Genomic DNA, 12,697 nt, shown 5'->3' on the forward strand with positions numbered 1-12,697 from the left:
GATTTAAAAGTGTGTTAAGGGTAAATTTATCTGTTAAAGTCTTTTTTTTTTTTTTGAGACGGAGTCTTGCTCTGTCACCCAGGCTGGAGTGTGATGGTGTGATCTTGGCTCACTGCAACCTCTGCTCCTGGGTTCAAGAGATTCTTCTGCCTCAGCCTCCTGAGTAGCTGGGATTACAGGCGCTCGCCACCGTGCCTGGCCAAGTTTTGTATTTTTAGTAGAGATGGGGGTTTCACCATGTTGGCCAGGCTGGTCTCGAACTCCTGACCTCAAGTGATCCACCCACCTTGGCCTCCCCAAATGCTGGGATTACAGGTGTGAGCCACCGTGCCCAGCCCTATTAAAGTCTTTAAGAGTTGAAAGATTTGCCATAAAAATTTTTCTGTAAGTCATGCTTATTAAATTACAAGTGGACCTATATTTCTTAGGAGCCAGGAATTTTTATACTCCAGCTACAACAAATAATTCTAGTTTCCTCCAACACAGAATTTCATTTGGACGAAAGCAAGAAGTTGCTCCTAACTGAAATTAATTGGCTAATGGCTGGATTCACTAACAGTGGATCAATGATTTCAACCTTAGTTACACATTTGAATCTCCTAGAAGCTTTGAAAAACCCAGAAGCCCACACAACATCCCAGGGCAATATATTGGCCTTCTCTATGGGTGAGATACAGGCATCACCTGGGTTAAAAAAAAATTTCTCAGGTGACTCTAATGTGCATCTAAGGTTGCACAGCATTGGGATTGTAGGACGTTGAACTGTATGATAAAATAGCCAGCTAAAATGAGGAAAATTCATTCAAGTATGTGAGTGTTCGACATTATGTGGAGAAAAGAAAATGTATAGTTTAGTGATTAGGAGCAGTGATCTGAAGGAGCCCTCCTGAAATGAATCTCGATTCTCCCACTTGCTCTAGGCAAGTCATAAAACCTCTCTGTACTCCAGTCTCCTCATTAGCAAATCTCTACAGCTTACTGGATTGCTGAGGGACTTAAATGTGAAATGCTTGAAAGAATATTTAGAATAGTCCTCACGATATATGCTTGAAATTGTAGGCTTATTTGGCCTATATATCTACTTTGAATCATCTAACTATGGTCAGATTACTTAATGGTTGATTTCACCATGTGAGTGAGTCAGATTCACTTACAAAGTGGCTGAATTGCATGAGCAAATTGCTGATCAGTTTTCCAAAACCTTCTGTATTTGTGTAAATTAGTAAAAATAATGCAATAAGAGAGTAAAAGAACAACTGAACCAACATGGATGCAACAAATAACAGCAACTGAAATTCAATAAGGAATCTTTTTGAAAAGAGACCAGATGTTTACGATTCTGAGAAAAAAATGTCCCAGATGAACAGACAATCTTAGTGAGGACCTCACTGATTTTGCAGATAGTTTGAAGAGAGGTCACGACTGTATTAAAAAAAAAAAAAATTCAGATATTTTGTGTAAAAACAAAGGAATTAGAGAACATATAAGATTGAAAATTATGCCTCAAAAATATTTTATACCCCAAATTTTTAAAGTGCCAGCAGTGTAGAATATACTCTTTTAGGTTTGGGTATATAAGAAAGTACTTTTTAGATAAATTATATTTCATTTTATAATTCATTCAAAACTTTTATTTTAATATTTTGTTACAACCGTTATTACAGGTTGAGCATCCAAAATCTGAGAATCTGAAATCTAAAATGCTCCAAAGAACATTTCCTTTGAGCATCATGTTGGCTCTCAAAAGATTTCAGATTGTGGAGAATTTCAGTTTTTCGGGTTTTTTTTTTTTTTTTTTTGAGACAAGTCTCACTTTGTTGCCCATGCCTGAGTGCAGTGGCGCAAATACGGCTCACCACAGCCTCGACCTCCTGGGCTCAAGCAATCCTCCTGCCTCAGTGCCCCAAGTAGCTGGCACTACTGAGCTGGGACTAGCTGAGACAGGGTTTTGCCCTGTTGCCCAAGCTTGATCTCAAACTCCTGAGTTCAAGCAAAGCACCCGCCTTGGCCTCCCAAAGTGCTGGGATTGCAGGAGTGTGCCATTGCACCCAGCCCGGACTTCTTTGGATTTTGGATTTGGGGATTTGAGATGCTCAACTGGTATAATACAAATATTCCAGAATCTGAAAAAATCCAAAATCTGAAATGTGTCAGATAAGGGATACTCAACCTGTATTTCTTATACTTAAAAATAAAACTGATTAAAAATTCACTGATTAGCCAAGAGTGGTGGCACATGCCTGAGTCCCAGCTACTCAGGAGGCTGACGCGAGAGGATTGCTTGAGCCCAAGAGGTGAAGACTGCAGTGAGCTGTGATTGTGCCACTGCACTCCAGCCTGGGCAACAGAGCAAGATCTTGCCTCAAAAAAAAGAAAAAATTCACTGAGCTCTTGCTTCTTGTGAGAGACTATATTACTTAAATCATCTCATTTAATCCTCACACTATTTCTTTAAGGTAAATACTAGTATTATTCTCCATTTTATAGATTAGGAAACAGAAGCCCAGAAAAGCTAAGTAACAAATTCATTATACAGCCAGTAAGTGTAGAACTGTGATTTAAACTCAAACTGTCTACCTTCAGAATCCACGTTCTTAGGTTTGGATATAAAATAAAGTATTTTTTAGACAAATTATATTTCATTTTATAAATCGTTCAAAACTTTTATTTTAATATTGTGTTACAGCCATTATTACAGGTTGAGCATCCCAAATCTGAGAATCTATCCAAAGTTCTTAACCACTCTAGTATACCCAAAGAAAAAATAGGGGGAAAATGTTTGCTTTGTTCTGATTTTAAGAAAATTGAATTATACCTGTGTGGCCCATTCCTTCTTTTGGTCCAGTTGCAACAAAGTTTCTTTGATTATTTTCTTTCTAGCATCTTCCAGAGTGATTTTATAGTGTTCTTTAAAAAAAAAAAAAAAGAAAATTAAAAGCCTTATCAAGCCTGATTCTAGGTAAAACTATGATGTCAGTAAATTTTATTTTCCATCATCCTCAGTTCTCCTTTCTAAACATTTTTTTTCTGAATTTTCAGGTTACATTTTTACTGAAGAATCTAGATCCTCCAATTAGAAGATATGATCTAATAATTTACTAATACCTTAATGTGAATTAGTTTAAGATCTCTTACACAAGACCATTTGTATTTTCAAAGGACTGTCTCTCCAAAGGCAGAATTTCAAATAGTTTAGCATTTGTGTGGCAGTCTACTCTTCATATCACACAACTTACTACTCCACAACCGAAATATGAAGACTTTATTATCAGTTCGGGTAGCATTCTGTCTGACTTCATCTAACTAGATGTATTCTTGGCATGTGTTTCCTGGGGCAGGAAAGACAGAATGAGGAGAGGAGAGTAGGGAGGGATTAAGGGGGCTGAGAAAGTTGATAGACCTGGTTATAAGTTAGGCTCAGGTGAGAAATACAGACAGAAATGAAGCACAGGATTCTCTGTCCTCTCGAGATTTTCATATGTTCACAAATGTCATTATTGAGAGAGCAAAGAATCATAAAATTTAGGCCTTGAAAGATGCTTAGAGATCATGAAATCAATATCCCTTCTTAAGGACGATGAGACACTGTGACAGCAAGGCTGCTTTAAAGAGTGGAGAATAAGAAAGCTGGACAAATAAGTCCAATCTGTTCATTCCTTTTTTCAACAAGTAACTATCAAGCTCTTTCTGTATGCCAAACAGTATGTAAGACACTGCAAATATTGCTGGTTAAGACAGAAAAAAACCCTGTGCTTGTGATATGTTTTCTTGGTTATAGATGGTCCCATCTGGGGGTGATGGGAGACAGTGACAGATCATTAGACATTAGATTCTCATAAGGAGCATGCAACCTAGATCCCTCACATGTGCAGTTCACAATAGGGTTCACGCTCCTAAAAGAATCTAATGTTTCTGCTGATCTGACAGGAGGCAGAACTCAGGCGGTAATGCAAGTGACGGAGAGCGGCTGTAAATACAGACGAAGATTCACTTGCTTGTCCACTGTTCACCTCCTGCTGTGTGGCCCAGTTCCTAACAGGCCACAGACTAATCTTGGTCTGTGGCCTTGGGGGTTGGGGAACCCTGACTTAGGGCATTGTTCCAAAGGGAAAATTTTCTTCACAGACCAAGTCAGCCAAAGCAGAACCCTCAGGGATTTTATGCTGTAAGGAAGGAGATCTGCAGATCTGGTCTTTCAATTGACCAGGAGCCCAGCTAAGGCGGCTACCACTGGAACTCAGGCCAGAGAGCTGGGCAAGAGTTATTCAGCCCTCGTCTATACTTTGTACTAGCATAACTGTTTCTCGTATTAGATGAAAACGCTGAGAGCAGAAAGTAAAAACTTCTCTTCCATATCTTTTCATTACTGTATCCCTGGGACACAATACATGCCAAAAAATATTTTGAAGAAAATCAAATTTGGCAAACTGCAAGTCTTTGGTGGGCAGTGATCTGAGGCTTCAGCACCAGAAAGCAAATATTGGCTCTTCTCCTTCTCTGGCAGCTTTGGTGGGAAGGGGAAGAGGGAGTAGAGAGAGAGAGAAAGGGAGAGTTCTCCTAACTTGTGGGGTGGCCAGAAAAGGTGGTCAGGAGAGGGCAGCTTCTGCCTCTAATAGAGTTGGACTAGAGTGAGGTAGTAGTTCATAAGCAAGAATTCATCAGGTTTTTGGAGTTAGTCTAATTTGACATCTAGAGAATAAGAAGTGGAAGGCTTTATTATTCCAACCTACATATTCCCGTTTATACAGCCTGCGTTTTTCTTTCTTATTTGAACTAATCTCATGAATATTTTAATCCTTCCAAACTCATTTCTGATGGAATTTCTTTTTTCAATTTACCCTAGCCCATCAGCTTAATGTTGGTTATTTATTTGAACTTCTACCCAACAAAACACAATAATCAATCTAAAAGTTGCAGTGGATCAGGAGCACAATGGATTTTACATTCTTAGCATCTAAAAGAAACCATAAAACCTGTAGCTTGATAGCATGAAGTATTAATTCTTTGCTATAAATAATTTAAAAATAGATTATCAAATACACTCTGACTAAAGATGTAGCTTTCTCTATTGCCTTATTAATACTGAAAAAGCAATATTCACATTCTATTCTCTTCCGACTTCCATATAAAGGTGTATGGACCGTTTTTCTTCTTAAAAACACAGTACCCAGCACAAGGGTGAATGTGAGAATCTCATTGTTACCCTTTGTGATTCAGATGATGCTTCTGGTAACAATTAACCATTTATTGGCGAATGCAGCCAAAGAAAGTGGGGCATGTAAAAGTCTCCTAGTAAAAGCTCGAAACACTGCAAGTGGGAGCTTGGCAGATTAGGACTGTGCAGAAGACTCCTTGCTTCTCAGACACCCCATCTAATGGGGTCCCTTCCCGGAAGCTGACCCCACACTGTACTGGCTAGTTTGCTTTGCACTGTTCTGCCTTCCCTGCTGTGTCTGGCTCTGCTTTGGTTTACTCCTCCTGGCCTGTTGAGAGCTTTATTATGTACTCTTCTCTGACTTCTGGGGTCACATAGCTCCATTGTGGTGACCCTCTCTTGTGGCAGTGGCCTCTTCTCAGCCCCTTTTGGAGAAAACTGAACAGGAGCTAGCAGAAACACTGGCCAGGTAGTAATCTCTTTGGAGCCGCCCCAACTCCCTGAATCACAGATTCAGAGGGCTATTTGAAGCAGATGGATTTGTGGCCTAACACACCTAGGTTCAAATCTCTGTTCCATTTGTTACTAACATTGTGACTTTGGTTAGGGCAATTAACTTCTCTGGGCCTGTTTTCTTATCTTTAAACTGGCCTAATTATATCTAACTCAAAGGAACTTGTAAGGATTAGACAAGACATGGAAAAGCAGATGCTGGAAATGTGAATCCTTTTGGAGATCACCAAGGGACTCTGATTTTATAGGCAAGAAAATTAACATTCAAAGAAACAATGTTACTTTTTTGTAAGGAGTCTTGAACCTAATTTAAAAAAATTCGCTGTTAGTGTACAAAGAACTTTTAAGAATCCCTGTCCTGTGCCCCAGTAAAGGACAAAAATAAAAATGCTCTGTGACTGTAATTATCTAATGACTTGTAATAACCCCTCACCTTCTCTATTCCTGGGCTTAATCTAAGGTTCCTTTTCCTTTTATCTAGGAGAAGTAGCCTTGGCCTGGGTATGTTAGTGACTGTTTTCTATACTAGTATCCAACTATCCCATTCTAGCTAAAGTTCAGAGAAGCAGCTCTAAGTATTTTCTCCTCCCCGCCCCTTGGGTTTCAGGGGAGGCTGCTGAGTAAGGCAGGTGACCGAGGAACAGTTTGTGCTGGGGCTGACTGGTGACCCATGAGGTGGTATGGACAAAGGCTGTTGGTCATCTTTGATAAGGTGGATGATGGCACCAGATGTCTTTGGAACTGGGCTGGAGAATACTGCAAGAACTGTTCTGTGGGAAGTAGAAGAGAAGGGGGACAGGTATGCAGAGCAAAGCAGAGGTGCCAATGAGATGGACAGTCACAGATCAGGGGAGAGAAATGTGGGGAGGAGCCATGCCTAGAACCACCGCTGATATCATTCTGTCTTCAGTCTTCCCTTTCCTCATTTGTGTTACAGCCAACAAGCATTACTCTTGGGAAGTCAAGCAACTTAATTTTTGTCTCTTTCCTTTAAAACTCATACTGTGAGGCAATTGACTTCTGCTCAATAAAATATATGGTAAATCCTATGACTTCTGGTTTCTTTGTGGTAACAAAAGGTCCTCCAACAAGTAATTAATATGTTCAGAATATTGCGACAATTTAAACTTCTTTCAAAGTTATGCCAATCCCCTTTCCTAACTTGGGCCTGCTGCCGTTTCCTCTGCCTTGAGCTTCCGTGATTCCTCTCTCAGTGCTGAAGGGAAGAGGGAAACATGGAAAATGGTAAGAAAGCTCTCACTTGACTGATACTGTCTCAAGCTCATGTCCACTTTCTGGACCTAGCTGGCATTCAAGGCTGACACATTGTGTCATGGGAGTGTTTTAGTAGGTTCTTTGGAGGATAAGCTTCCCCATTTCAAATGAGATTTCATCTGCATTCCCTTGATCCAGGTCAAGTACTGTCCTTAGAAGTTGGTAACAACTTTTCTGTTGGTCCCTGGTTTTCAATTCTGCACTCCCCTCCCACACATACAAAATCCCTGTTTTTCTGTTGGGGACCTATCACCGGCCCCCAACACCCTAGTCAGCTGTCCCCGGCAAGATTTCACATGACTGTTCCCCAACTCTCTCTCATAACAAGTCGACAAGAAACACTCTATTCAATCACCTGGTGGTCATCTTTCTTGTACTAATTAACTGTTGATGAGCATTTTGGATATTCTAGGAGAAAGCCTATAATGTCACATAGTTTCTCTTTTTCACATAACTGTAACCTAAAGGTATTACTTCTGATAAAACTGTATATCAAATGTCACTGCAAAAAAAAAAAAAAAAGAAACACTCCTCCATTCTTTGCCCTGACAAATTCGGGAGTGCAGGCCCAACCCAGGGCAGCAGCCACCTCTTATGTGTTCTGCTGTCAGTGCGGTTAGCTCGTCAGCCACTTATTCCCTAGATTTCTCAGGAATGAGTCATAAATTAGACCTGAATGCCCAGACTGCAGGGGACACATACTGAACCATCTGAGAAATCTCTCTGAAGACCTTTCACCTGGATTTGAGATGGAGGAGGAATTACCTTTTACCTGCTCCTCGGTGGGGGAAAGAGTAGGACTGATAGCACACCAAAAGCTCTTTCCAAAAGTTGTCCCCTAATTTCTAACAACCTTTTCCTGGTCTCTCTAACTTCTTGTATAGACTGGAATTCGATGGTCAAAGATGTGAAACTGGTTTTCTTCTTCATCAACTTGCAAATCTATGTGGTGGTATCTCATCTCATTTTGCCATCTCGGTTTAAACTGAGACTTTAAAAAGTTTTAATATCCTCTTTCACTTACAGCAACCTCCCAGCCCCCAACAATAGCCTGAGTTGATCTCTGTTCCTTGCATGTAAAGCAGCCTAACTAACACAAACCCCATAATTGTTGGAGGAGAATTCCAGGAAAATCATGAAAGAAGGAAGCCTGTGTAGAAGGTAGGATAAAAAGAGGGGATGATGGTAGTAAGCCTTCAGATAGATTGATTTAGGAGTCTTGCTCATATTCATTGTGTCCAGTTAGTGGTCCCCAACATGTTTTAATAGTTCCCTGGTGGAGTGGCTGCTGCTACCTGGATGGTTAAGACAAGTCCCTAAAACTAATGGAAAATAATACAAGCCCATAACAACCATTTTCTTATAGCTGTGCCCCATGGCTTGACCAGCAAGTAATTCAATATTTAAATGTTTTTACCACCCCAAAGTTGAATACAACCGCATAAAAATTTTTAAGTCAAAGAAATCATCCTAGTTAATAATTAATTCATTAATTTAAGACAAGGTCTCTCTCTGTCGCCCAGACTGGAGTGCAGTGGTGCAATCTTGGCTCACTGCAACCTCTGCCTACTAGGCTCAGGTGATCCTCCCACCTAAGCCTCCCAAGTAGCTGGAACTGCAGGTGTGTGGCACCACACTCAGCTAACTTTTGTATTTTTGATAGAGATGGGGTTTCACTGTTGCTCAGGCTTGTCTCGAACCCCTGAGCTCAGGTGACCCACCCACCGTGGACCCCCCAAAATGCTGGGATTACAGGCGTCAGACACCACGCCTGGCCCAATCATCCAAACTTCTGATCAAGATACTGGGTTAAGTTTATATGAGAAGATCTTTATCTTTTCCTGCTTTAAAAATGTAAAATAAATACTGGCTAAAATATTTGAAATTTTGAAAACATGCCAGAAAAATAACTTTTTAAAAAGTATTTTACTGGTTAACAAATGCATAGGCAGATGAGTGAATCAGAATAGATAGTAGAGAATAAGACTCAGATATATATGAGAAAAGTATAATAAAGTTAGCACTTCAAATCAGTAGGATAAAAATTGATGATAAATGATGTTGGAACAACTGGAAAACCATTTGGTAAAAAAATAAAGTTGGATTACTCTCTCACACAAAAACAAAGACTTAAATATAAAAACAAAATCATAAAAATTTTACAATAAAATATTGGAGAATTCATTCATAATCTTATAAACATAAAATCAAAGACTGATAAGTTGGGCACTTTAAAAGCACAACATTTCTTCATTAAAAAACCACAAACAAAAAAACTAATGACAAATGGGAAAAATATTTGCAATTTATATCACAGTTAAAGAGCTAATTTCTTTAAAATGTAAAGAGTGCCACAACACAATAGAAAAATGGGTGACAGATGTGAACAAATGGTTCATGGAAAAGGAAATTCATATAGCTCTTGAAGTTATGAAAAGACACATTCAGTGTCACTTTTAATAAAAGAAATGGAAATTAAAACTACAATGAGATACCATTTTCGACCCATAAGACCGACAAAGAACAAAAATTTGGACACCACTCCCTGTTGCTGAAGATGTGGGAAAATAGGTATCCTCATGCATACTCATAGAAGTACCACTTGGTACAACCTTTATGGAGGGCCACATTTATCACAGTAAAATAAACAGTCTGTTTCACACAACCATTTCTTTCAGAGATACACATAAATGAAATGACATAAATACAAGAATATTTGTCACAGGAAAATGAGATATGTGTAAGGATAGTCATTGCAGCATTATTTGTAATAGTAAAACACTAGAAACAACCTTAATGCTTATGTGTAAAAAACTGGTCAAAAAAATTATGGTTACCAGCCTGGGAAACACAGTGAGACCTCTACAAAAAATAAATAAAATTAGCTAGGTATGGCAGTACATGCCTGCTGTCCCAGCTGCTCAAGAGGCTGAGATGGGAGGATCGTTTGAGCCTGGGAGATTGAGGCTGCAGCGAGCTGTGTTCATGCAATTGCACTTCAGCTTGGGTGACAGAGTGAGACCCTGTCTCGAAAAAAAAAAAAAGGTACAATAAAACAATGCAACCACTGGAAGAATGAGGCAGTATTAAGATATACTGATTAGAAGGATGTTCATGTTGTTACATGGAAAGCAAGTAAGACATCATATTTATAGCATGCTATTTGTGATATATTTATATGCATAGAATATTTCTGACTGCTACATAAGAAACTGGTAATAGTGGGAGAGGATTTGAGTGGGGACAGAGGGAGTAGCAGGCTGGCACTCGTTCTCTTTTCAGAAGAAGAACCTTTTGACAAAGTAGAATTTCAAGCCCAGACTGATTTGGGGCCAAGTTTACACCACCACTGTGGTGCAGAGGCCCTAAGCTGCGAAACTTACATACAAATTGGTCCACAAGCAGAGAGCCCTGAATGGTGAACATGGGAACCACCCACAGGAACCCCTCCATAACGCAGGGCACTATCTCCAGCTGGGTCCTGGACTGTTGTCCACCCACAGCAACTCTTTTGGGCCAGACTTCCCACATTAATTCTGTCCTATGACTCTTCTGTGTCTGGGTCTCTGGTGTTCTTTTAAGCCACTATGCTTGTCTCAGTGACAGACAGCTGGCCCTCATCGTGTCCAGATCTAGTCCTGGTAAGCTTCATTTCTGCTGACAGCATCCTACTCTATAGCCTCTCCACTTCTCATCTCATGTTTGTTCCTCAGTTTTTCCCTGGTTACAACTAAATTGACTTTGACATTTCTCCATGATGATTCTGGCTATCCAGCCGGGCTAAGCTGACACAGCTTGCCCCAGGTGAGTTCTCTTTCTAATATAACCTGGCCTCAGGACACTCCTATCTTGGTGGAATTGCTCCTGTCCCAGTGTGGAAATATGCAGACCACATCCATTGAATGAAGATTCTTTCTTCTTTTTTTTGAGACAAGGTCTGCTGTGTCACCCAGGCTGGAATGCAGTGGCACAATCACAGCTCCCTGCAGTCTTGACCATGGGGCTCAACTGATCCTCCCACCTCAGCCTCTCAAGTAGCTGGGGCTACAGGCACGAGCCACCACGCCCAACTGATTTTTTAATTTTTTGTAGAGATATGGTCTCACTGTGTTGCCCAGGCTGGTCTCAAACTTCTGGGCTCAAGCGATCCTCCAGCCTCAGGCTGTTGAGATTACAGGCATGAGCCACCGCATCCAGCAAGAAGCTTCTTTCTTAAAGTCAGTTGGTCACAGGGCTTCTGCACACCGCCCCCCACCCGCCCATTTCTTTATTTCCCCTTCTCAGTTTCACAGGTGGTCCTGGGATCATTTTTCTGCTTCCTCCCTCCACCTTTACCCTTAGGCTCACAGCTGCTTGTGCTGACAGCAGAGTAATGAATGATTCAGGGAGTACACACTTTTTTCTTCCATCAATGTATGCCCTACTAAAGATGTTTTTTACTGAACTTGAACTAGTTTTGTTGCAACTGACCTGACATTTTCTCTGCATTCTCTTTAACTGTGTTGATGTCATTTTGTAAGGAGGTAATGAGTTTAGCATGTCGTTCACTCCCTACATTCTTGTACTCCTCCCAATATTCCTTTTCACTGAGTTTCTCAAGAAATAGTTTCTCAGCATTACTTATTTGCATGCGCATATCTGTTGAAAATAAAGACACTGTGTCATTTCTATTTTCCTTGTAACCATTATATGTTGCAATCTGGTTTTAAGAAGTTAAGATCCGATATTAAAATACTGTTAACTCATAAATACTATTTTATATCTAAAATTTAGGAAATTCTAAACTATTCAAACTATTGTTTATCTATCTCCCGATTCAAAATCTAAGTAAAATTAAACTTCTGATTACAAAGTAGATGTGTTGTTTGAGGGTTGATTGAAAGGCATAATAGACAACCCATATGCCTAGGAAGCTTCAAGTTTACACCATTCCTGTGATAGCTTAATAAGGGTCCTATTTTGTATAGTGTATCATATAATATGTATTCTTTATTAGTAAATTGTCATTTTTCTGGCCACTATACCCTCTGAGCAAAAGTGATTTCAACTTGTGTCCTTCCCAGGTCTTTGGCAACCATTTTTGTAAGTAAATTGTTTAATTCAGTCATCTAAAGTTCATTTATTTGGATTTCTCTTGTATGAAATGATAGCCTCTGATAGTCATAATAACATGTCTTCTCCCACCCCGCTTTGGTAAAACCAGAGTGATGGGTAAGTTCCCTAGTTAAATATGTACAAATATTGAACTATTTCAGGGATATAAGCTTTGTTTGCTAAACATGATATTCTATTCAGTCTTTACGCCAAATATCATGTTGCTGAATATTTTTGAAAAAGAAGCATTACAAAAGAGTCAAGTACAACAAACTTAATGGCTGTTTGTCTCATCACCATATATCACCTTGTTTGAGAGTTCTTTGAAGGCAAGACTACATTGTATTCATCTCTGTAAATCCAGCGCTTAGCACAGAGCCTGGCAATTAGTTGGTGCTCAATAAATGTCTGTTGAATGACTGAAGCATTTCAATCAGGCCAGGGTGATATGCTTCAGTTCAGAGGCCCAGAAGGACTCAGGACTCATCTTTTTCCAAAGATGTACACAAGATACTATTTTTTTTTTTTTTTTTTTTGAGATGGAGTTTCACTCTGTCGCTCAGACTGGAGAGCAGTGGCGCGATCTCGACTCACTGCAACCTCTGCCTCCCAGGTTCAAGTGGTTCTCCTGCCTCAGCCTGCCAAGTAGCTGAGATCACA

The 12,697-nt window shown here is 39.9% G+C and overlaps 1 protein-coding gene across 3 annotated transcripts in view; it reads right to left on the bottom strand.

The window, feature by feature from the left end:
• CCDC83 (coiled-coil domain containing 83) overlaps positions 1-12,697 on the bottom strand; it is a 66,601-nt gene that overhangs the window by 21,887 nt on the left and 32,017 nt on the right. For all 3 annotated transcript variants that reach the window (XM_003254585.3, XM_012503035.2, XM_030828951.1), the window contains 2 exons: positions 11,414-11,581; positions 2,816-2,907 (listed from right to left, as the gene is read on the bottom strand). In XM_003254585.3, coding sequence (XP_003254633.2) covers positions 2,816-2,907; positions 11,414-11,581 — 260 coding nt within the window. The remainder of the gene's footprint in view (positions 1-2,815; positions 2,908-11,413; positions 11,582-12,697) is intronic.

The sequence above is a fragment of the Nomascus leucogenys genome, chromosome 15 (assembly GCF_006542625.1).
Source record: "Nomascus leucogenys isolate Asia chromosome 15, Asia_NLE_v1, whole genome shotgun sequence".
Classification (NCBI taxonomy): domain Eukaryota; kingdom Metazoa; phylum Chordata; class Mammalia; order Primates; family Hylobatidae; genus Nomascus; species Nomascus leucogenys.